The 24389-nt window shown below is 41.0% G+C and overlaps 1 protein-coding gene across 8 annotated transcripts in view; it reads right to left on the reverse strand.

Moving 5' to 3' along the window:
- The window catches only part of LOC137631100 (CTD small phosphatase-like protein 2), a 177283-nt gene that overhangs the window by 19737 nt on the left and 133157 nt on the right, over positions 1 to 24389 (reverse strand). For all 8 annotated transcript variants that reach the window (XM_068362736.1, XM_068362735.1, XM_068362740.1 and 5 more), the window contains 5 exons: positions 19396 to 19663; positions 12799 to 12977; positions 10821 to 10917; positions 10158 to 10485; positions 9919 to 9998 (listed from right to left, as the gene is read on the reverse strand). In XM_068362736.1, the coding sequence (XP_068218837.1) occupies positions 9919 to 9998; positions 10158 to 10485; positions 10821 to 10917; positions 12799 to 12977; positions 19396 to 19663 (952 nt within the window). The remainder of the gene's footprint in view (positions 1 to 9918; positions 9999 to 10157; positions 10486 to 10820; positions 10918 to 12798; positions 12978 to 19395; positions 19664 to 24389) is intronic.

Below are 24389 nucleotides of genomic sequence, written 5' to 3' on the forward strand. Positions count from 1 at the left end.
GCTCAGCCCAAGGAAAGTGTTTAATGGGTCACGGCCCACGTGTTAATTGACACTATCATCTCGTCCGTGAATAGCACAGAGTCTGCAAAGGCTATGATATGATAAAAAAATTAGTAGAGCAGTCATAATACCCTAGAAAGGAATGTAAGGACAACACTTCTACTTACAGTAAAAAACTACCCATCACTAGTCAGCTTATCTACATGTGTCCGACCAACATTAACATGATGATCTCAAGAGAGGGGAGGAGGACGAAAGAGATGAAAAGCAAGCCAGACATTCTATGTTCACACAAGCCTAATGAAAAAGGTGTCCAAGGTCCTAAAGGTGCACTTCTTTAGATATTGAGCATTAAATATGGTTTGTCTTTTTCTAACTACTAGCTTTAAGGACTTGTGCCACTAAATGTGGCTTATGGCAAGCCATACCAAAATCAATTCCTCTGACATCATGGGCTCTGGGAGTCATATGCAAGGACTGATCTCTTTGATTCTTGTATAGTATACTATCCCGATAGTTTCCAAAAGCCAGAAGGAGATGATGTTCTTGGTTACATTCGTCTTCAGCCTGCCTGTACTGGTGAAGAGATTCTTTACCATAGAACAACATTGACATGTGCACTTCAAGTAAAGACAAACTGCTGGTACAGAACAAAGTAAAAGATCATCAATATTATCAGTTACCTACCTGATTCATGAAATGGAGGAGTCAAACTGACAATCATTAATTGATGGATTGTGTAGACCAACAGTTACTCTCACCTCTTGAAGTGTTAAACCAAATATGAGAGTCTGTGAAGCTCACTTACTCTCTTATAAAACACCAAGGCTAGTAAAAAGACCGTCTTAAAAGTAAGATCCATCTCCAAGGCCTTCCTTAAGGGAACAGTGGCCTTGAACGGAGCAATGTCCTGTCTACAAAACCAATCACAGAAGAAGAACTTACGAAGGTATCCAGAAAGTTGTTTCACAGTCGGTCTCGAAAATCCTTTCTCTTGGAGGAGATGCTGGATAACCTTCAACCGTGAAGAGACGAGCAAGACACTGACATGTGGAATCTCTTTACCTGTGACTGGGGCAGAAGTGTTGGCCAATTTGGCAACTCTTGGAACTTCAATGAGTAGACTTACCACTTCAGGGTGACTAACATTACTAGGTCGCTGAACATGATTACTTCATTTGGCACACGTCTTATTAGGCTTAACAGGGAAAATGCATACTGTACATGTCTAGCTTTTCTGAAGGGGGATAGAATACATCTTCCATCACTGCTGATTGATCTGATACCAGTGAACAGTACACAACTAGTTTGTATTTCAGGTCAGTGGTAAACGTATCATATTCCGCCTCCCTGGGATTAAACGAGCTGTGAGGTCTACTGCGTGAACTAATAACCACTGATACATCTTCACGACCAATTACCAAAGAATCAGGGACACTACAGAGTAACCCTGTAGGGTGTCCGTGAACGGGAGTAATGCTAGATGAACCACTTTTAGTTCGAGGTAACTGATATGAAACGGCTTGTCTACCTGTGTCCATAGACCTGAGATATAGCAGTCTCTCAGAGGGGTCCACCACCCTTGTGACATATCTGAGATCAGGACAAATTCTGGAGGGATCGTGCAAAGGGGACCCACTCAACAGGTTCTTGTTTTAAACCTCCCAGGAGAGATCTGTCTTGAGCACTTTGACCAGAGCAGGAAGAAAGTCCATCTTCTAACACCATTGGGACTTCAAGACCCATTGGACTGACAGGAAGTGCAACTAAATGAACAGAACTAACCTCTCTAGAGATAAAAGGTGACCCAGGAACCTTTGCCATTGTCACAGTTTGAGAGATTCAGACTCGAAGAACAGAGCTGCAACCTGTTTGAACCAAAGTATCCTGTCTCTCGATAGATACACACTGGATTGGATTGTGTCTATGTCCATGTCCATGTCTAAGTACTGTAGAGATTTATCCTCATGCTGAGATCGTGACATACCTCAAAAAGAAGGTCCCTGTGGTGGAGAATATGAGATTCAGACCCTGCCAGTAACAGCCAGTCGTCCAGGTAGCGGAAAAGTCTGATGCCCATGACGTGAGCCCACATAGACACCACAGTGAAGGGACGAGAGAAGACTTGCGGTGCCATGGGCGGGCCGAAGCAAAGGACTCGAAATTGAACTCGCCTCTCTCTCAGAGCAAATCAGAGATACTTTCTGGACTTTGGATGGTTAAGTACCTGAAAGAAACCATTCTTCAGGTCTATAAATAGCAGGAAGCCATTTCATCTGATTGCCTGTAGGACTGTACTGAGCCTCTCCATCTTGAACTGTGTCTTTAAGATGAACAGGTTCAAGCGAGACAAGTGTATGACTAGTCTCCCTCCTCCCATCAACTTTTCCACAAGGAACAAGTTGCTACAGAAGCCCGGAGACCCGTCCTGGACTTTTTGATGGCTCTTTTCCCCTGCATAGCCCTTAACCCATCTTGTACGTCATTTATTGACCCTAGCGAATACGACACGATCATCAGTCAGAGGAGGGTGACAGTTCATCAACAGGACGCAATACCTGGAGGGAAGGTCCTCTACAGCCCAGGGTTCCAGCCTGTAGAACCCCCACCTCGTCTATTGACTTTCTAGATTTCCACCTACAGGTGGTAGAATGAGGTGATTGCCCTCCCTAACAAAAAACCCTCCTGCCTCAACACCATCAATTGGGATGTCCATGACTCCGAAAGGAATGGGTCGAATCTTACCTTTAGTAATGAGAATGGTCAGGTACAGGAAGAAGTCTATGCAGCAGAGGCTGCTGCTTAGGAGATGGACACTTAGGCTTTGCAGGCTGTAGCTAAGTCTGTTTAGAAGAAGCCACTCTCCTAAAGAAGGGATCTTGGCTAGCCTTCTTCCTTTTATCCACTAATGCCGTGACCTCAGCTGGCAGGAACAAGATTGGACACTCCATCATCGGAATGTTTCTGAGCACCCATGAGTCCCTAGAAGCCCCATGATGCACAAACTTATTAACAACTGCATCCATTCCCCTTTTCTTGATCAATTTTAATGTTTTAATGTTGGTAATACCTTTAAAATACTCTATTTTAATTGTTCATTACTTCTTATATCGTTTATTTATTTCCTTATTAGCATCTTGCTTTTCAAACTAGGGTTGTAGCTTAGCTAGTAATAATAATAAAAACGGTACTTCACTAGATGATGTGGTAACACGTGGATCAGTTAGTCACTCTGGGAAACTGTTGGAATTACAGGAGTATGAGGTCTAATAGGCCTAGTCCTTCTTAAAGAATGATCTTGGGGGATCATTTTGGGAAACTAAAGGAAACACTTTGTACGTTTCTTTCTTACCACTTAATGTTGAGGTGGAACCACAATCAAAGGCTAAGGGACTGGAACATTTCTGCTCCGCTTGTGAGTTGATCTAGGAGGCGGAGTACGGTGCCTAACCTGCAACACCCCATTATCCTCCAGTAACACAAATGGAGGAGTAAAGGTATCCCTATGAAATATGGCAATTTCCACCCCTACAGGGCAAGATTGTAAAGGATGAGGGCCCGATGTACAATCCCCTACACTGCGGATTGGCGCACACGCCTCTGAACTACGGTATGGCAGATGTGCTTCTTGAATTGTGGTTTGACAGATTCAGGTCTGATTTGCAGATTGGTGGACGCTCCTCACGCTCCCCTGAAGTGTAGGAAAGTGGACGTACCTCACTGACACATCTTCTGTGAATATGAATGTACAACACTACTACATACTCGCTGCTGGCACTCTGGCCTGGATATAAATTCCAGTTGTTGATCTCGGTGAGCATCCCTTACCTGACCTACCATTTTTAATGACACTATCGGAGATTTACGGGTTGCCAACGCAAAAGCCCATGCCTAGCACAATGTTAGGCAATCAATCAAGCAACTATATGAGAAGATTTAACAGACACACCTTGACTATCACAAAGATTTGGACCTCGTGGCATAAGTGGATGACCAGACTTTGTTGGACGAGGCGATGAGGAATAATATGTCAAGAAAGGTGATGGTATGGAGTTAGATGAGGTTGGCAATAAAAGGCACTCTGGCATCCACTCTTAGCAAATACTCAGAAGTGAGCTCTTGAAAATTATCTAAAATTGCAGAGACAAACCCAGAAGTGTGCTGAGAACTGACGTTGATAATCCAGGTCAGAGATAAAGAGCTGGTCGTACGAATCCAGAGCCCTGAAAGGTGGTGAAAGCAATGGTATATCATGACGCTTCTCAGCTGTCATACAGCGAGCATCAGTTGGGGCATGCTCAATAACTGGAGATAAAGACGTAGCAAGAAGATCACCCTCTAACATAGGATCTACCTCACTATGGATGTGAGAAGAATCTACATCTTCAGGATAAACCTGGAACAACACGTGGCTGCCGTTCTTCGTCGGTTGGCCCAACGATGAAGGCTCAGGCAGGGGAATTTTTAGAGTCAGAGTCAGAGATCTAGGCTTCTTATTCTCTTTCAAAACTGATGTTGTCTTGCTTAGATTTCTTCTTCTTCCTACCGTAAAATTTCTTCTTCTTCCTACCGTAAAATTTCTTCCATTGTGAGGAAGACCGCTCTGTACAAACCGCACAAGGAGACTCCGAGGAACAATGATGTCCTCTACACCTTGAACATGAAGGATGAAGTTCGATTTCTACACATCATAAAAGTTACACACAGATGTCCTTCTACACAAGAACAAGTTTTCATCACACACGTACTTGCTTCACACTTCTTCTCAAAGACAAGATAAAACAATTAACACAAAGGCAATGAAAACTGAACGTCAAGAACAGCAGGAGATAGAGTGAGTTCCCCACTTTACAGCAAAGTCGGTCGACACGACCCACAAGAGAGGGCATGCCACCATATTGGTTGCCCGATCCTAGATGATTCCTCATCAGCTGTACCATCTTGCACACAAGTACAGACGCTCCCCAAGATACGAACATCCGTGTTACGAACATCCGGAGATACGAACACAAATTGACGGAAGTCCAAACATGTTCGTAAACATCCGTAGATTTCATCGCAAGTTTAAATATATTCTCTCTCTCTCTCTCTCTCTCTCTCTCTCTCTCTCTCTCTCTCTCTCTCTCTCTCTCTCTCTCTCTCTCTCTCTCTCTCTCTCTCTCTCTCTCTCCGTATTTTGATTTTTAATGCAGTTAAATCTTCATATTTCTTTGAAAATTATTAAAAAATTCTTTACATCCTCATTCAATGTTTCAAATATGGGAATAGTAACGGATCGGAAGAAAACCACTTGATTTTCTTCTCGCCTTCCGCCAGAAGAAATATAACGTCATCAGACTTTTGGCATTTTTTTTTTATTTCTTAACATATTAGAAATATCTTCAAGATGAATATTACTTCAGCGCCAATATGTTACAGAAAATCAGTTTCCCTACAGTTCTTATTATTAGGTATCATGCGAAATCGTTGTAGCTCTTTCTGTGTGTGTGTGTGTGTGTGTGTGCTCGGTCTGTCAATTGCATATGGGTAGTTAATTCTAAAGCTTCATACAGTATTCAATTTTTCGTTCAATATTAAGCCTTCATATTTCATTAGACATTATTGTGTTTAATTGTGGTTTATTAAAGCACGTTCATATTTTTTTTTTAATTTCTTGAGCATTTCAATAATCAACAATTACTTTTGATTTACTTTTGGTTGGGAGATCAGCTGATCTCGAGGTGACGCTGCAGTATTACGATTAATGCGCACATATACTGTAGTACGAATAACACTGATTTATATAATTTTCTTGATATTCGAAATCTCTTCATAGTGAATATTACAACAGCGCCAATATATTATAGGGTATCACATTTTCCATACAGTTCATTGATAGACCTTATTATTAGTTATAAACGGAATACGCAACCCCCCCCACCTCTCTCTCTCTCTCTCTCTCTCTCTCTCTCTCTCTCTCTCTCTCTCTCTCTCTCTCTCTCTCTCTCTCTCTCTCTCTCTCTCGTATTTTGATTTTTAATGCAGTTAAATCTTCATATTTCTTTGAAAATTATTAAAAAATTCTTTATATCCTTATTCGATGTTTCGATTATGGGAATAGTAACGGATCGGAAGAAAATCACTTGATTTGCCTCTCGCCTTCCGCCAGAAGAAATATAACATCAGACTTTTTTTTACTTAACTTTACGGTAAGTTGTACTAATCTCATAACTAATGATACAGACCACTAAAACACTTGATATCGTTACTCGGTGTTTCGATTATGGGAATGCTGTAATAAGATTACTCGGCAACATAATGAAAGGAAATCATTCAGTTTGTCAGCGCGCTTCCGCCAAATATATGACGTCACGAGATATGTGACGTATACTCTACAAAGAATGATTCCGTCGGTCAAAATTAAAATAAAACAATTCAGTAAACTAACCTTCTGCATTTTATTTAACATTACCAAAACAACCACGAAGCAGTTAAATGCACAGTACTGTTACATACAGTAAATACAGTACGGTACAAATCAGCTGATTTGATCAGCGTGAAAAGGTAAACATTACATACAGTACAGTACATAATGCAAATGGCCGCTTGTTTACGTAAGTTTCTAGCAAGAAAAAAAATGGGTAATGGAACAATAAAATAGCTTTCAGTACATTTATTTAAAAAGGAATTAATGTACAGTACTGTAATAAATGTACAGTACACTATATTTACTACGATTTTACTTTAAGTCGGCTGATTCAGAAATGCAGTGCATATGTATGGCCGATTGTTTGTGCAAGTTTCTATTATGTAGTGTGCAGTACAGGATAATAAAACAACTTACTGTACTGAACTTTACAGTATTATACAGACTACTGTAATATGATAAAGTAAAATATTTGTAATAACCTATTTTATATGAAATGGGGCTATTTGTTGACCTCTACGGCTGAAAATCGTAGACATCTGAGTCAGGTTACGCCTACCCTAGACCAAAATTTAACACTAACGACTTACGAACAATCCAGCTTACGAACAGACTCTCGGTCCCTATTGTGTTCGTAAGTTGGGGACTGCCTGTATATCACAAATTATTAGTAATTTGTATTTTTCCTATCATACAGTACTTACCGAGAAACACTTTCTTAGGTGTTACCTGGAACCTCCTCTCAAACGACCAGAGTTTTGTGTAGTTTACCCTACTCCCATTTTCTATAGTGGTAGGCCTAGCGGAGGGATACGTGCCCTGAGGGCAATCCCAAGGTAGGCCGCATGCTCTCTCGGGTCGTAAGCTTCAGTAAGTTCTATGAAAGTAACAATACTAAAGATCAGTGAGGCACCTGGGGGAAGGAAGGGAGGGCCATAACCCGAAAGTGTTTCTCGGTAAGTATGTTAGGAAAAATACAAATTACTAATAATTTGTGATTTGTTCCAACACAGAGACTTACCTCGAAACACTTTCTTAGGAGACTTACACTTTAGGAGGTGGGCGTGCCTCCTTGACTGAATGCCCAAACAACTGGAAAGTAGGATAAACTACACAAAGACCTCATTAATTGTGCATAAAGTACTCACCCTACATAATTCCTTGATGTAATATGGATATATGGCATAGTGCGGGTCTACTGTGCAAGACTTCCCAAGACGATAAATAGTATGAGGAGAAGAAGGGGAAAAAATGAAAAGATCACCTGTGTCTATAGATTTGAGACCACGATTGAACGTGGGGCTTGGGCCGTTAAATCGGTTGGAGCGCTGAGATGACTGGCCCGATGGAAAAACCATCCAATGACTTCCTCGTACAATCTTTGAGATAATGAGAAGTGAACGTCGACTAGTTAGACCAAGTACCTGCTCTGAGTACCTGCGCAACTGACATGTTCTTTTCAAAGGCTAGAGAGGTACTTAAACCTCTAACATCATGTGCCCTGGGCTTTCCTGGAACTGAAAGTCCAGCACTCGAATAAGCCTGAATGATAACTTGCCTGGCCAAAAAGAAATGGTGTTCTTGGAAATATTCTTTTTCGTGCTCCCCGTGGACACAAAAAGATTCTTCATACCGGGGTGGAGATTTGCTGTCCTTTTAAGATATTTCCTAATAGCTCTGACGGGGCACAGCTTTAAATCTTCTTGATTACCTGAGTTTGGAATCGCCGGAATAGAGAAACCCTCGAACCTAGGATCCCAAACGGATGGGTTCTGGGTCTTAGCGACAAACGAGGGAACAAATCTTCCTAGGACGAGACTTATGCCTACTAGACGAGGCCTTGTGGTCATAGGCTGAAGCCGACATGCGGCTACTGGAGGCCCTACTAGGAGGACTGTCTCCTGCCAGCTTAACCACGGAGCCTGAGCCTGGAGTCAGGTCTCTCAGCTTGGATTCTGGTACCAGGACCCATCGTTCCTAAGGAGAACCAGCTCTCCTGCTCTTCCTATGCGGGGAACGAGATCTCCTTCTCCATTCTCTTGATTCCGAGGGAGACCTAGAAAAAGACCGCCTCCTCCTGGAACGGTCCCTCTTCCTTCTACTTCTCCTTCGGCGTTCCTCGTCTGAAGAAAACGAAGACTCCACCACCGACGATTCGGACCTCTCATGGTAACGCGGCCTATTAACAGATGGAGCTTTTCTCGACACCTGTTGGGTTCCTGACGTGGAAGGCTGAAGGAATTCCTCTGGAACTGCCGACGAAGGAGCTGGAGGTGTAGACGGACGAATTCTGAATGGAAAGGACCCGTTGAGGTCTTCCTCCGTCCTCAAGGGGGACTTGAACGGAGTCCTCGGCAGGCTCCATCCCAGGGGATCTTCCTGCGGGGAATCTTCTCTATCCATGGCGCCCTCCGCTGCCGAAGCTCCGGAAACATCTACCCACGAATCTGGGGAAGAAAAGGGGACATTTTTATTCCACATGGGGTCCCCTGCCGAGACGTGCTCCCCTAACATAAGAGCATCGTCCCGCGGACCCCCACTACACATACCCTCCGGCGCCTGGATCGCCTTAAAAGAATCAGAGACACCCGTAACAAGACCCTCCTGGGGAAGAGGCACCGTCTTCTTCCCCTTAACCGACTTACCTCGTCCCCTACTCTGGGTAGGGGAAGAAGAAGAAACTCTACTCGGACCGTCACCAGTCGAAGTTGCGGGAGAAGAAATACTAGCCTTCCTTGGAGACCGCTTCGTAGACTTCTTTTTCTTGGTCCCATATCTTACCCATTGGACCTCATTCCATCCATCACATTCCTGACACGTGTCCGAAGGAGAACACACTTTTACCCTACACGAGGAATAAAGGGAGTGCGGGTCAACATCGGGCTTAGACAAAAAAGCCCCAAACGACTTCCCAGCCCTAGGCCCAGGACAACGGCGAGTATGTTCCATCGCACACAATCACAAAACCACTAGACACAGGCTCGACAAGAGAATGAGAACACTAAAAGCGCAAAGGAATTAAAAAGCCAAAGCACACAGTTAAAGCACACAGATAAAGCACTAAGCACGAGTAGGAGCGCACAACGGACCATGCAGTAACCACGTGGCCACAAGACACAAAGGGTCGCACTGAGATCAGAGGAGCGTCGGGATGATAACACGACGCGACCAGAGAACTTACTGAAGCTTACAACCCGAGAGAGCATGCGGCCTACCTTGGGATTGCCCTCAGGGCACGTATCCCTCCGCTAGGCCTACCACTATAGAAAATGGGAGTAGGGTAAACAACACAAAACTCTGGTCGTTTGAGAGGAGGTTCCAGGTAACTCCTAAGAAAGTGTTTCGAGGTAAGTCTCTGTGTTAGAACAAATCCCCTTTTAAATGACAAAGGTTTTGTTTTGCTTAGAAATAAAACACACTATTATATACAGTACCAGATTACAAACAGCTTAAACATAAAATAAACCATGACATATGTTGAAGTATAAAGAATATGAATAACTGTACTTTACCTCATAATTTTCCTTGTTCTCCTGAACTGAGCACTGGGACACTTGAGAAATCATCATTTCAGCTTCTTCTGGCTCTAAACCTGAAAAATAGGTACAGAAGACTTCAATCATTACTACAAATTTTAAAAACCATTTGTATTTTTACTAGCAAATTCAATTAAACCATCCATAAATCATACTGGGTCAATGTGTAAGAAGCAAATCAGCAGTTATTAACCTTCCAACCAACGAAACTTTACCTTGTGTATCTGGGGTTGGAGACTCTAATATATGTGGAATGTCTAGCTGAATCCGGGTGGTCAAATGGTTGAGATCGGAAGTGTGAGAGCCTATTTCTGGACAAATACTTCCATGAGTGTTGCTGTCTTCCTCTTCAACATCACCAAGATCTTCTTGATCCTTCTTGATGGGATATCCTTCCTCTATGATGTCTCTTGCATACTCACGTTCGCCCATGGGGTCAGACAGCGATGGAGATAGTGAGGGTGATGAATCCACAGAGTAGACAGGGGAGAAGAGAGACGTATTCATGGCTGATGCCTTAATTTCTTGTACTTCTTTCAACATCTGCAACAAATATTTAAATGAGATTAGTCTAATCTTTGGGAGAATATTCTAAAAACGTTCATTTACCCACGAGTTTAATATGCATTGCATAAAAACTGCCTTACATTAAAATGAATCTTGAATTGTTTTTCTACATTATCTGCCAAATAGGCAAAACACAAGTGATAATTGAAAACCATGCTACAACTTAATTTCTAATTGAATTAACCAACAAAAAAGAACACATTAGAAACTTCAAAAGACGGTAATAGTCAAATATACCTGTTTCAGATTACAATTTCCAAGCTATATAACCATCATAGGGTCCCCTATCTTGGGGTGGAACAATGGAATACCTTTGTGGTTTCAGATGCATGCACAATATGAGGACGCCGACTATGTGACTTCTTTGGAGAACGACGTCGGCAGTCTGATGATGGTTGGTTATGCCTCCTAGAAATTTGAGATACATGAACCAACCCATTTTTTGAATCACAGATTGCCAAAAGAATTATACAGTATAAATAACACTAAAATAGTGCAAGAACAACATTATGGTAGAAACTAATTTGCTGTTATCGATATAAATGATATAAGCAGAACATTGTGTTTTGCTAACTGAAATGGTTGAAAGATTCACAGTCATATTCATGTATATTCAAGTGTGCTATATTAAGAATACTATAAAGAGGAGCTTTTGCCCATTTTAAAACACATATCATCGGGGAAGCTAATGAGCCATGCTGGAAAAGGCACGAAAGCTCCTTTCAATAAAAATATTCATGTGTATAACTGGAGCTCATTTCACAATCAGTATCAATGTTCACAATGTATCATTACAGAACAAGATAAAAAATGATGGACTTAACAGGACCATACAGTACAGTATACAAATTAAAGCAGCCCTTATATGAAAAGAAAAAATACATGTAGAGCAGAAAAAAAGAAGAGTAAATTTAAAAATAAGAAATAAGTAGAGTAATAGACGAGAAGTAGATTAAACAAAAAATCTAGTTAAATTATGAACAAAAATTTAAGGTAAGCTTCTGTTGAATTTACTAGTATCAAGTATCAACTTCAAAAAGTTCTCAGTAAGATTTCCATAATTGTATTAAATACAAAAATAAAATCTGTTACATCAGTGTTACCAGACCTTACATCACTTTCCATGAAATAAAATACAGTACCCTGTACTGTAATGATACGTGTTGTACTATACAATATTGTACTTAACATGAAGCGTATTAATGTAAGTAAAGTCAACTCTTACTATCCATGTGCTTGGTATTCGTGAATTTCTTACAATGCGAAAATGCTAAATTTGAAACCAATTTCTAAACCGCGAAAAATCGTCACATAACGCAAGTGGAAATGAGAAATTTTAAGTTAGAAATCGCCAAATACCGCTTAGTGTAAAAAAGCGCAAGTTGAAATGTGAAATTTTACATTAGAAATGACCAATAATATTGTATTGTCCAGTATTAAAATCACCAAAAAATAAACAAGTCCAAAAGTAAAATTTAGATCAATGAATCCACAAACACAAGGTAATGTTGAAAAGAACAAGTCAAAGCATGAAAACTAGCATTAGAAAGCAGAAAATAATACTACTGTATACATCACCGTACCAAAAATCGCCAAAGCACGTAATTCAACAAATGAAACTTGATAGTTATAAATCGGCAAATAATACTGTATAAATTAGGAAATTATATCAACGATGCTATTAATTATATGCGAGCATATTCTCGATACCTTCATCACTTTGATATCAGCTGACTACAAATCCAAAATAAAAACAATCTATAATTGCTGTTGTTAAAATGCACCTTTAATTGATGATAAAATAGTACAAAATTTATTGAATGAAGCTCAGTTAACACTGAAAACCATGATTATTTTTTCTACTTCTTTTAGTACATACACAGTACAGTAAGTTATGTTGGGTAAACCTAGAAATCAGGTGAATATGCGAAAATCAGAGACGGAAGTTCCTTTAGAGGGATGTCTCAACTACTACTTATCCTCAACTATGCAGCCTTTTGACTTTGGGGAATCAACAGATATTGGGTACAGTAATTGGGCTTTTGAAAAAAAATAGTGAATATCTTGAAAGAAAAACCTTTTTATAGTCCTCTTTTTTTTGTAAATTGTGCACTAAGGTTTCTTTCTGGGGCACTGTTGTAGTTGTAGTTTTCTTCCCCAAAAAATATTTCATGGACAGCGAGTCTTTAATCACAAGTAACACCTTAAAACAGTATATGGAATCTTCTTTTGTTTAATCTTTACATTATAGCATTAGCAATGGTGCCAAGTTTGAGGGCTTTGACTTACTTGCTAACTCTAAGAGGTCGTGGTTTGAGCAGTTTGGGTGAGATTATGTTGTTATCAGAATCAATGACAGGAGTCTGACTGGTGAAACGTCGTGTGCGAAGATGCGCGTGATGAGCTATGGAAACGTTCACCACACTGTTGTACTGAGCTGGAGAGAGCACGTAATTCTCATTCTGTTCCTAGAAAAAGAGGGAAGATTATCAAAAGAGAAATTTAAGATAAGAAGATATCTCTTAGGGGAATCATGATTAACGGATGTTAATGCCAGTCGCAAACAGAAATCAATTATCTGTTTCCCCGTTACAGATAGTACAGAAGAGATAAACATTCTCGGGTTCACAACATTTATAAAGATGTTCTTTCTACTCGAATTTTACCAAATCAATATCTTACATGTAGATCCTCAACTTCCTTATTTTCCAAATAAATTCAAAATGCTAAGTGCTTCAAAAGACAAACATTAATATTGTAGGAAGTACAGAACTCTTTCCATCAAAAGCAAAATACTCTAAGTATGGAAACCAAATTTCAAATTATTTCTTTTAAAAATGTTTTATTGGTACAAATTACCACCATAGTGTTGTACAAGACTATACACTACTGTATTTGTGAAATATTGAAGTGTTTTTGGGCTCGAGCCATGTCGTTCTGACCTAATTGGCAGATTCTACTTGGGATATTTCTGCAAGTGATATACCAGATAAATTTACCTTAGAGGTATCAATGGAGTTCCGACCTCCAGAGCGAATATCCTGAGAGATATCGTTTATAAATCAGGGATGTGTTATTAACAAGCCATGGTTATCCTTCCCAAAATAGAGTTAACCTTGTCTCGAAGGAAAGGTGAGGGTAGGATACATGGGCAGGAGAGTAGTTACAACTCCCGATCTCAATGTGCTACAACTAACACGTTTCCTGTTGATCCAATCCCCTTTGCAGCACCATCTGTGTCATTTCTATTGGAGAGTTTCTGCTAGTTTTCTGAGTTATTTGAGTAATTGTTAATCATGGATGCTTCAGCTTCTTCCTCATCGACTAAGTTGAGTACACCCTTTTTTGTGTGTTGGAGAATTTCATGTCTCCACCCTATATTTTTATTGTATTGTATGTTTTTATTGTTCCGAGGCCGGCATGCTTTCGGTGTCATTACATCATGTCTCAATTACTCAGAAACACTTAGCTATTTAGTCATTTTACTTTAGGAATATGTTTTATTTTCTTATTCTAAAGTGCGGTATAAAGTGTGGTATTTTTATGGTATCCCTGCATCCTTCCTAGGTATTTCTTGTGTGTTTTTTATCAGCATTGTCTTAGGCTAGCCTACCCTAGCCGGAGACCATGCCTGATAAATTTTCACTATGCACCATATCCTTATTTCACCAAACCTTACCGGTTGGGTGAGGCTGTTTATCCTCCCATGCGGTTGATTCATCACAGCAGGGAGCTGCGGTCTTGAAGGTCCTTCTGGGACTTGGATAGTGTTCTCAGTTGCCCTAGTGTGACTGTTCTCACTTCCCACTTCATCGATGTGTGGCGAGGCAGCACAGGTCTTGGGGTCCTGTTCCCTGTGTCTACTTATGTTTACCCATTGGAACACCTTACCCCCTGTTCTGAAGCTGACTAGTAGACCGACCTACTTGTGTCGTGTTAACCATTATTTGGCTTCTCCCTTAGTCTTTGGTAGGCTATGCCTGGTTGTGAGGACTTGTCCTCTGTGCCCTATCAAGGCAGCCACTTTGGAACACTATTGCTGTTCTAATGTTGCTTTTGGGCCTTCCTGTCCTGCCGCCTCACCATTTTCTGAGTCTCCCATCACCACCCCTTTCTTCCCCTTTCCTTGTGCCTATTAGTGTGTCTACTTATAAGCTATCTTTCCTGGCCTAGGTAGGTGATTTTCTCTCCTCCCCTGATTTAAATCTCACTGCTGCTTTAGAGATCACCCTTGGGTGTTTCTCTGCCCCTTCCCCTTCCTAGTTAGGCCATTACTTGACTCTACTGGAACAATGTTCCTCTTGTCTAGTCATCTCACCATAGCTTTTGAGCTTTCCCTCACCCACTAGGTAGGCTAGGCTTGCCTATACACTTCTCCTTACAATCCAACCTTATCTAGGCATGGAGTTGGTACCCCTTGGGGTCTTCCTCTGCTACCTTGGCAGTGCTTGTTCTATGTCTGCAGCCTCTGTTCCTGTGCTATATCCCTCTTGCTATGGAGTCTCGACTCCCTTGCCCGGTTAGCCTATCTAGGCAGAGGTGCCGCCTTCTGTCTCTATTTCCTGTCTTGTCAGCTTGAGATATCCCTCTTGCTGTGGAGTCTTGACTCCGTTGCCAGGTTAGCCTATCTAGACAGAAGTGCTGTCTCCTGTCTCTGCTTCCTGTCTTGACAGCTTGAGTTCTTCTAGCACTGGCTGTGTGTTGGCTATGGGTCATCTCCTCTGCCGGCTCAGCTGCAGCCTTAGACTAGTCATCTGCTCTTTCCTATCCCACATCTGGGAAACATTGTCCTCTACAGTTGGTCAATTGGATCCTGCCTGGTTGTCAGGACATCCTTTGAATTTATAATTCTTAGCATCCTGGCCACCTTGTATGCCTCTCATTATCTTATGAGCTGCACCCCCAATTTTCATAAGTTAATGATAATGATCAGGTTTGGGCAGGTTCACTTATTAACCGCCTTTCATTCCCGTACTTTCCCTGAGTGGACTCTTCAATATAGGATTGTTCACTCTCCCCCTGTTGACCTTACAATACGCCTGCCGCCTTGTGTCGAGATGCCTGGGGTACTGCCAGGTCAGTCTTTTAATGGCTACTAGAAATAGTTGCCCCCTCCCAGCTTTGTCACCTTGGGGGCAGTTGTTGCTGTTCTAGGCTAAATGATGGGTGAACTTGCCTTCTTAGGCTGTTCTAATATACCTACTCTGGAGGTTCTGGCGTTCCTTTGATGTGATCCTTTCTCCCTATTCCTACCACACCGTCATTATGTTTTGCTTCATAAATCACTACAGATTTCTGAGCAGTTTGGCATGTATTCTAATTTTATTTTAGATTTAGCCATTCTTTAGGGATAGGTTTATTTAGGTTAGGATGTGTTCTGTTTAACTAATTTTAAGAAGATATGATATTTAATGATTTGTACTCATTGCAATGTCTTATCTTTGCAGGTAGCTCATGACATGGAGTGTTCAACAATCACCTGTACCAGGCGGGTCAAGTTACCGTAGCCACAAGACCTGCCGGAAACATGCTGACTGCCATGTTGCCAAGGGATCCGTTGCAATCTGGAACCCCACCAACTTCCAGGTTTGCACAGATCTCCTTCAAACCAGCTTCTATGCCACTGACATCTCCTTGGACATTCGAAATCAACGTCGGAGGATGCTCCAACACTGGGTAAGAGGCTTCCAAAAGCTCTCAACAAGGTGCCCCTTATTTTCCTTCTTTGGAACTGAAGGACCTGCTCTTCCCTAAGGCTGAGGTGTCCTCTGTATTTGGTCACCAGTTACAGACGGTCCAACTCCCGCCCGTACCAGCAGATCACGCGGATGATGAAGTCCGGGACGCTCTGCAAGTCATGACCCTAGACGCCGATAACATGTCTACGACTTCTGTTTCGTCAGATAGGGAGAGGATCCTGCAATGTCTCTGGATTGGAACAAGTAGTCTCACATCTACCTATTTCCTCCATTCAACCTCCAACTGAACGTACTAAGCAAACTGCGACTTTCAGGGGAACTGCAGCTCTGGTGGTTCCCAAGTGGCCCAAGAGCAATTGGTACTCTTGTTCTGGAACTCAAACCCCTCCAGATCACTTTACCATCTCCAGTGCTGTCCCAGGTTGTTCAACAGACGACTGTCTTTGCTTCCTCCTCGATAACAAAAACCTTCAGCTCATGATTTCCTTGCCCTCGCGGCTCAAAGAAAATTCGGAGCTGCAAGGGAAAGAATTGACTTCATAGAAGAGTACAAGTCCAACACCACAAAATGACAATATTTGTCTTCCTGGAAAAAATGGGTTGCGTTCGTGAAAAGTCATCAGCCCTCTTCCATTTCTGTGGACTTCTGTATTTCTTTCTTTATTTCACTACACGATCAAGATCTAGCATCTACAACTATTGCCTCATGTCAGTCGGCACTAACTAGACTCAATAGCAAGTTGTTCAATAAGATTTGCAAAACTGAAATCTAATGCTCCTCCCAAGGCTATTTCATGGTCGTTGGATAAAGTCCTGCACTTTGCCTCTTCGATAGATAACGCCTCTGCCTCTCTGAGGGATCTTACTCAAAAGTCTATCATTTTGCTAGCTATGGCTTCTGGTGCTAGAGTCAGTGAGATTGTGGCCCTTTTCAAGGGATGATGGCCATGTTGAATTCTCAGATTCGAGTGAGGTAAATCTTTATCCAGATCCTGCATTCTTGGCAAAAACGAACTTCCCACAAAATGCTGGGGGCCCTGGAAGATTGTTCCACTACAGGAGGACCCTTCTCTGTGCCCCGTGGAGTGCCTTAAAGTCTACCTATCCAAGAGCCGGGCCTTTAAAGACGGTCAACTTTTTAAAGAGGAGTCGACAGGATCTAATCTTTCTCTGAAATAGCCAAGGTCCAAACTCACCTACTTCAACAGAAGGGCTGACCCAGAAAGTATTCTAGCAGGTCATGACCCTAGAAAAGTTGTCTCTTCCTTAAATTTTTTTCCAATCTATTCTTTGCAGGTTTACAGGCTTAACAGGATGGAAATCTTCAAGAGTGTTCTTCAAACATTACCTACGTCAGTTGGAAGAGATTAAACACTTTGTGGTGGCCGTTGGTAGTGTGACTAAACCAGCTTCGAAGTGGTGTGCAAGGACTCTTTTGGACTGTATAATTGGGACTTCTCAGTTTACATTGTGCAAAGGAACTATGATCTTTTGTTCAATATCACAAATTTTAAGTAATTTGTATTTTTCCTAACAGTACTTACCACGAACTACTTTCTTAGGAGAGTCTGGGATCTCCTCAAGCACCGACCCAAGAATTTTGCGTAGTTGCCCCTCTCTCCGCTGCCTCTCAGGGGCGCTCCAGGGTGTAAGGATACTCGCCCAGGTGCGACCTGGGTCACACTCGGGGCCGTGCTTGTTAACCAGTAAGCTTCTGGTCGCGGCGTTGATTACATCTCGCCGCTCTCTCTCGCTTATCCCGGCCGTTCACCTTGTGTTCCCACTGGTTCCTTTGTGTTCTCCTCCCTTGTCCCACGTGTTCCCGTGTGTTCCTTTCCCTTGTGTCTCACGTGTTCCCGTTGTGTTCCTCGCCTTTCCCTTGTGTCGTTTGTGTTCGCTTTTGCCATGGACCCTCAGCGTCGCTGTCCCGGTCCCCAAGCTGGTAAGTCTTGTGGGACATGGCTCTCGTCGCCCGAGCTCGACCCGCACACCCTGTGCTCCTCGTGTCGGGGGAAGAGGTGTTCCCCGGAGTCCAAGTGCCCGGAGTGCGAGTCTTGGCCGGAGCTCCAATGTTCAATATGTCTTTTTAATATTACTGTATAACGAGTCAGTTGATATTTTCCTTTTATGTCATGAGTATTACTGTTTACTACTCTGTTACATAATTTGGGCTCCAAAAACTTCAGTTTTCGATATACGTATATATTGTATATCTTGTTGTATTATTATTACATGTTTGTACTTTCGGAAACATTAAGACTACTATTGCTTTTTGCATTTCCTGTTTTGGACCTGCTATCTACATAAAATAAAAGTAGTTTATCAAAATTTTGTAACCCTCCTTTTATAGACTTCGGTCATTTCACCTACAGGAGACAAAGGCCTTCTTCACAGTGAGTGGGACTGTACTACTGATTTACTTCGTACTTATGTATAAACTTCTCGCTTACTCTTATTGTTCAGTACCATAGTTACCAATGCTGTAGGATGTATGCTTATATCTATGGAGTTACAGGGTTAAAACTCTTCTGGCCCCAACTGAGAATGATAATTCTCTTGTACACTTCCATCAGGACGACATGGCTTGAGCCAAAAAACGGATTTTGACATAGGAAATTTATCCCCTCCCATTTCTCAGTGTGGGACCTTGCGTCATGCGATGGCTGCTCCTGGAATGGTTCAAAAGGAAACGTGTTAGTTGTAGCACATTGAGATCGGGAGTTGTAACTTCTCTCCTGCTCACATATCCTACCCTCACCTTTCCTTCGAGACAAGGTTAACTTTATTCAGGGAAGGATAACCATAGCTTGTTATTAACACGTCCCTGATTTATAAACGATATCTCTCGGGATATTCGCTCTGCAGGTAGGAACTCCGTTGATACCTCTAAGGTAAATTTCTCTGGTATATCACTCGCAGAAATATCTTAAGTAGAAGCTGCCAAGGAGGAACTTCCATCAGGAGGACATGGTTCAAGCCTAAAAATAGATTTTTCCTATGCTATGTCAAAATCCGTTTTATTTTATAAGTTCTAGTTAGCATGGCCTGTCTTCTAAAAACTGCTTACAGAACAGTACTGTACTTTAACTAAACTACAACACTGTACAGTACTGTAATTACAATGCAGTACAGTAAAGTTAAATTATGCAAAGCTTACTAAAATTCTAACCTTTACTCCAAAACATACCTCAAAGGCATCACTTCCAACTCTCTTGATTGCTCTGTGAGACCTGGGTGCTTTCACAGGATGAGACTTGAGAAGCTGCGATGGAGAGAGAGCTCGGGGAGCAGGAGAGAGGGGTGTACGGCGGTGGTGGGTCTTGCTGCTGCTGCTGCTGCTGCTGCTGACTCCACCGCCACCACCACCGCTGTTGCTGTTGTTGCTACTAGCAGGGCTGCTGCGTTGGCGACGGCTCACACGGTATCGTAGGTTCATCCTCAAGTCTACCACATTCCTGTGAAGAAAAAAAATGTCATTGTAGTACCCCAGATGGCAATTGAAATTCAATTAAAAATTCAAGTAGACAAAGAACTGGATTCTCAGTACACATATGGCACTGGACAGCCTTATCTGACAACAGCATTGTATTTTGTTGCAGAAAATTAGCCTGTTTATGGAGGTTACTTAAACCTCTTGACTATAATAAACAGACACAGCTACTAAGGATAATGGAAATATATTGGCATAAAAGGATTACCTGTATTTGAAATGCTGAATCAGCTTCAAGTAATAATAAGGTTACTAGGTTAGCAAGTAACTTTGCATACGAGTAAATCAGAATACGAACATAAAAATTAAAATAAATTTAAGAGCAAAAATTTCCCTTCATTTGAGTATTTCTTGTGAAAACGTACAAACGAAACTAGCACAAAATCACACAAGGTTTATGTGATTTTTACCCCATTTTTATGCTTTAAAGAAAAGGCAAAAGCAGTCATCTCTGGAGAGGTTCCTTGTCAAAATGGACGTAACTGTGAAAAAAAAAGACAACGAAGTGTCCATAGAGCAAAAATGAAACGATTAAGTTAGTGATATTTAGCGTTATTCAAGAGAGAGAACTCGTGATATTTTACCAGAACCGCCTCTCTTGCTTGTTCATGTTAGCCACAAAGGCTAAAGGTAAAGCTACAAAGGTAAAGTGTAATTGGAGGTACTCTTTTTCCCACACAAGGACATCCACAAATACATGGACTTCACCACATGGCAATTACAAAAATCAAATAGATCACATTGCCATCAATAAAGAGAGGAGGAGGACTGTGATATGTAAGAAGTTATAGAGGTGGAGATAATATTAGTGATCATCAGCTGCCTCCTCATTGCCACAATAAAATTAAAACAGAAAGCATTCAATAGAAATGTAGATAGAGTACCTAGGTTTGATAAAACCAAGCTTCTAAAAGATGCGCACAGAGAATCCTTTGCAATTGAATGTAGGAATCGATTTGCAGTCTTAGAGATTTTAAGAGATGAAGAACAGACAATTAATGAAGAATGGTGTGATGATGATAACATATATCAGTCAGTTGGTAGTTTACTTTCGGGACATGCAGTTACAAGGAGAAAGCTATAGATATCAAATGATAAGTGGGATACTATAAAAAGGACACAAAGACAAATTGATTGTTGAAAGTTTTCTAGCAAGTAATGAAAATTACAAGGTAGAGCATGCTAAGTATTCTAGTATTGATACTGAGGTCAAAAGAAAAACCAGGAAGGACTGGACAATATTTAGACAAGAAAGCAGATGAGACTGACAAAGCTATGATTTCAAGGAGTGGCTATTGGTGTAAGAATTCGTCATAGAATTATTAATGAAATCTCTACAGAGGAAAGAAGCATATAACCATCAAAAAGATAGATGGATCTGTTATAAAAACAGAAGATGAAGAAAGGCTTGGAAGGAACACTTTAGTGAGGTCAAGAGTAGAATATAAAGGGAATTTGACTGATATATCTGTAGCTTATGAAGACCTTGATGTGCCCATTAATCAATCCAGTGTGTTTGAAGATGGAAGCTATCATTAAAAAACTCAGGAGATGGAAAGTCCCTGGTTATGATGGAATAACTGCAGAGATAATACCAGCTGAAAATGAAGTGACCCCAGAATACTTAGATTATTTTATACAATGTGGCATGAAGAGGAACAACCTGATGAGTGGCTGTCATGAAAATATACAATATGCTTATTCTAAAGAGACTAGAGAGAAAAATTGATGAAAAGCTGAGAGATGAACAAGCAGGATTTAGAAAAAGTAGTTGTACTGACTAAATTTTCATTTGGTGACATGTACAGCAATGTGTGGAATATAGAAATCTACTTTTGGTGGAATTTGTTGACTATGAAAAAACCTTTGATAGTGTGCACCGGCCAATTTTGTGGAGAGTCCTGTGTTATTATGGAGTTTCTCTTCAATATGTATTTGATTGTCTGTTCATGAGCATAGCTAGTGCAAAGTTAATGTTAGTCGAGTCTTATTAAATGAATTTTCAGTGAATAGCAGAATACTGTACTCCAAGGGAATGTGTTATCACCTATGTTGTTTATCCTCTTTATAGATTTTGTAATGCATAGAACTGTTGGAGATGGTAGAGAAGGATTGGACAGGATTGGTAATAGGAAATTATCACAGGATTTGTAATGCTTGCTTACCAGAATGCATGAAATACCACACGAGGTTGGGCTTAAGATAAATAGAAAAAAGACAGATATGATGAGAATGGAATATGTATTAGAAGATGAAATATCATTGGAAGGAGAAAGGAAAAATGAGGTAGAATGATTTAAATATTTAGGAACAATGATCTCTAATACAGGGTCTTTAGAATTGGAGTCAAATTGGAATCTGATGAAAAATTGAGAAAAAAAAATCAGACTATGGCTAGGTTAAGTAAAATTAGGAAATGAAATCGCCTCAAATTACATATAAAAATTGGGCTATATATCAGTTTAGTGAGATATGTTACATTATGACATGAGTCATGGTTTGACAATGAAACAATCTCCAACAGATTTAGTAGATTTGAGAACAAAGCATTCAAAAGAATATTGGGAGTTAGATGGCAGAGCAGGATTAGAAACGAAACTATATGAGAGATTACCCAAGTATCATATGCGGATGAAATCGTGGTGAGGGGTAGATGTAGATGGTATGGGCATGCTCTTTGCACTCCCAAGAGAGATTAGTTCAGCAAACTTTTAACTGAGTTCCACAAGGCACTGGAAGAGTTGGAAGACCCAGCCCTACATGAGTGAGGATTATGACGTGTGAAGTAAGAGATGATGAATGGAGAAGCATTAAATTAAAAGCTCAAGATTGAGACGAGACAAAATCTAATAGAGGCCCTTTACGTCAATCGGCGTAGGAGGAGATGATCATGAAATACTAAAGTAACATTATCAATGCATAGATCTGGATGTTGGGGAGCCACTGTTCTTGACTTACTTACAATCATACTCCGAGTTTTGTTAGGGTTTAACTTCATACCCCATACAAGGTGAATCCCTTCTGCAAGAGATTGCTACAAATTCAAAAAAATTATCCTGTTTTCCAAATTGGAGATGATTGATAGATTTTAAAGAAAGGACCCAAGGATTCTTAAAGATTCACCCTACATTCGAAATTGACTTATACAGATTAACAAAGGAAGAGCATCATCATCATGACTTATCACACCAATGTCGAACCCACAGGAGGATAATGACCTTTGCCTCTCTGTGGTCTTCAATCTGAGCAATGAGGGCCAAGCAGGAACCCTCATAGGATGTGTTCCATTGTTTGTGGTGTTGCCCCACATGGGCATTCAGGATTGGTGGCTAATCCCAATTTGTGGTGGTTATCTGCAGTTTTGCCCACTTTTACCATTGCTCTGTTTAGGGGGTTACCCAGTCCTTTCTGGCGAGGGTTGTTCAACTGTGTAGACCTTCGTTTGGGCTGGGTAGCGCCTCAGTGGATGGCCATCGGTTACTTTCCCACCCCTTTTCTAGCCTCCAAGCAGCTGCCTGGATTGGTTCTAGTGCATCCACTGTTGCAAAGCTTTTGCGGGATATCAGTCTTCGCCTTGCTTCCTGATGACTGTGGATTGGGTGCCCAGTGGCATTAATTTGCTAATTCTTTCCATTTTTGCTAGTGTTTCTCATCGGATATGGGATGGTGGAATACAGGTTATTTCATACAAGGCTGGTAGGTGCTGATTTTAGGATACCAGTAATAATCTGACAGGACTGTATTTAGCTCTAGGTCTACCTTATGATGATGGTATGATCTTGCCCACACTGATGCACAGTACTCAACAGTAGAGTAACAGTCTCAGAATCTGTTCACCAGCTGGTGTTGGCAAAGATTATTCCTAGTTGCTACTTTATGGTTGCTTTTTATTTGTGTGCTCTTTAATGGAGCGTTCTGCCAAGGGTGACACCGAAGTAGACTGGGTAAGGTTAATTTTCCAGTTCTTTGTAATTCCATTTTGTCTTTCACTTTGTTTGCCTGGTGATTGTTTTAGTGGAAGAGGCACACATGTGTTGGCATTGTGATGCCACTTTTTGTAATAGGTGGAGAGGGTAGTTAAGACATTTGACAGTCTTTCTCTGAGAGTGGCGAAGGAACCCAATTGTGTGGAAATGCACAGATCGTCTGCATACATGTCCCTGTGGATGTTCTGGTACTGTGGCTAATCACTTGTATAGATGTTAAATAGCATCAGTGCTAGCTCTGACCATATGGAAGACCGTTAATCTGTATGAAGAGCACGATAAGCTCAATAATACAATGATGATGGCAAAAGACACTAGGTGTATCATATCTTAAAATATGAATCACTGAAAGGCTATACAAAAGCCAAACAAGATCAACCATAATAAAACAAATAAAAGTAGCGACCTGAACATTAGTTTCTTTTGGAAAATATTTAATAAAACAAGCCAAAAAAAATCTAATATTTATTTTACTACCTAGATAAGGTTGAGGAAAACATGAAATAGCTACATAATGCAGTTAACATATAAGTAATTTTAATGCAAAACAATGCAGAAAAAATGCAAATTGGTGATGATGATGAGTGAATAAGCTAGGTCACAAACTATTTAAATTATTTATTAATATCATTGTCTTAACCAGGGGACATTTTTTCCAAAACAGATGGAGGTACCTTAAGCACCATTTATAACTTACTTAACAAA

Source organism: Palaemon carinicauda, chromosome 39, assembly GCF_036898095.1.
Source record: "Palaemon carinicauda isolate YSFRI2023 chromosome 39, ASM3689809v2, whole genome shotgun sequence".
Taxonomy (NCBI): domain Eukaryota; kingdom Metazoa; phylum Arthropoda; class Malacostraca; order Decapoda; family Palaemonidae; genus Palaemon; species Palaemon carinicauda.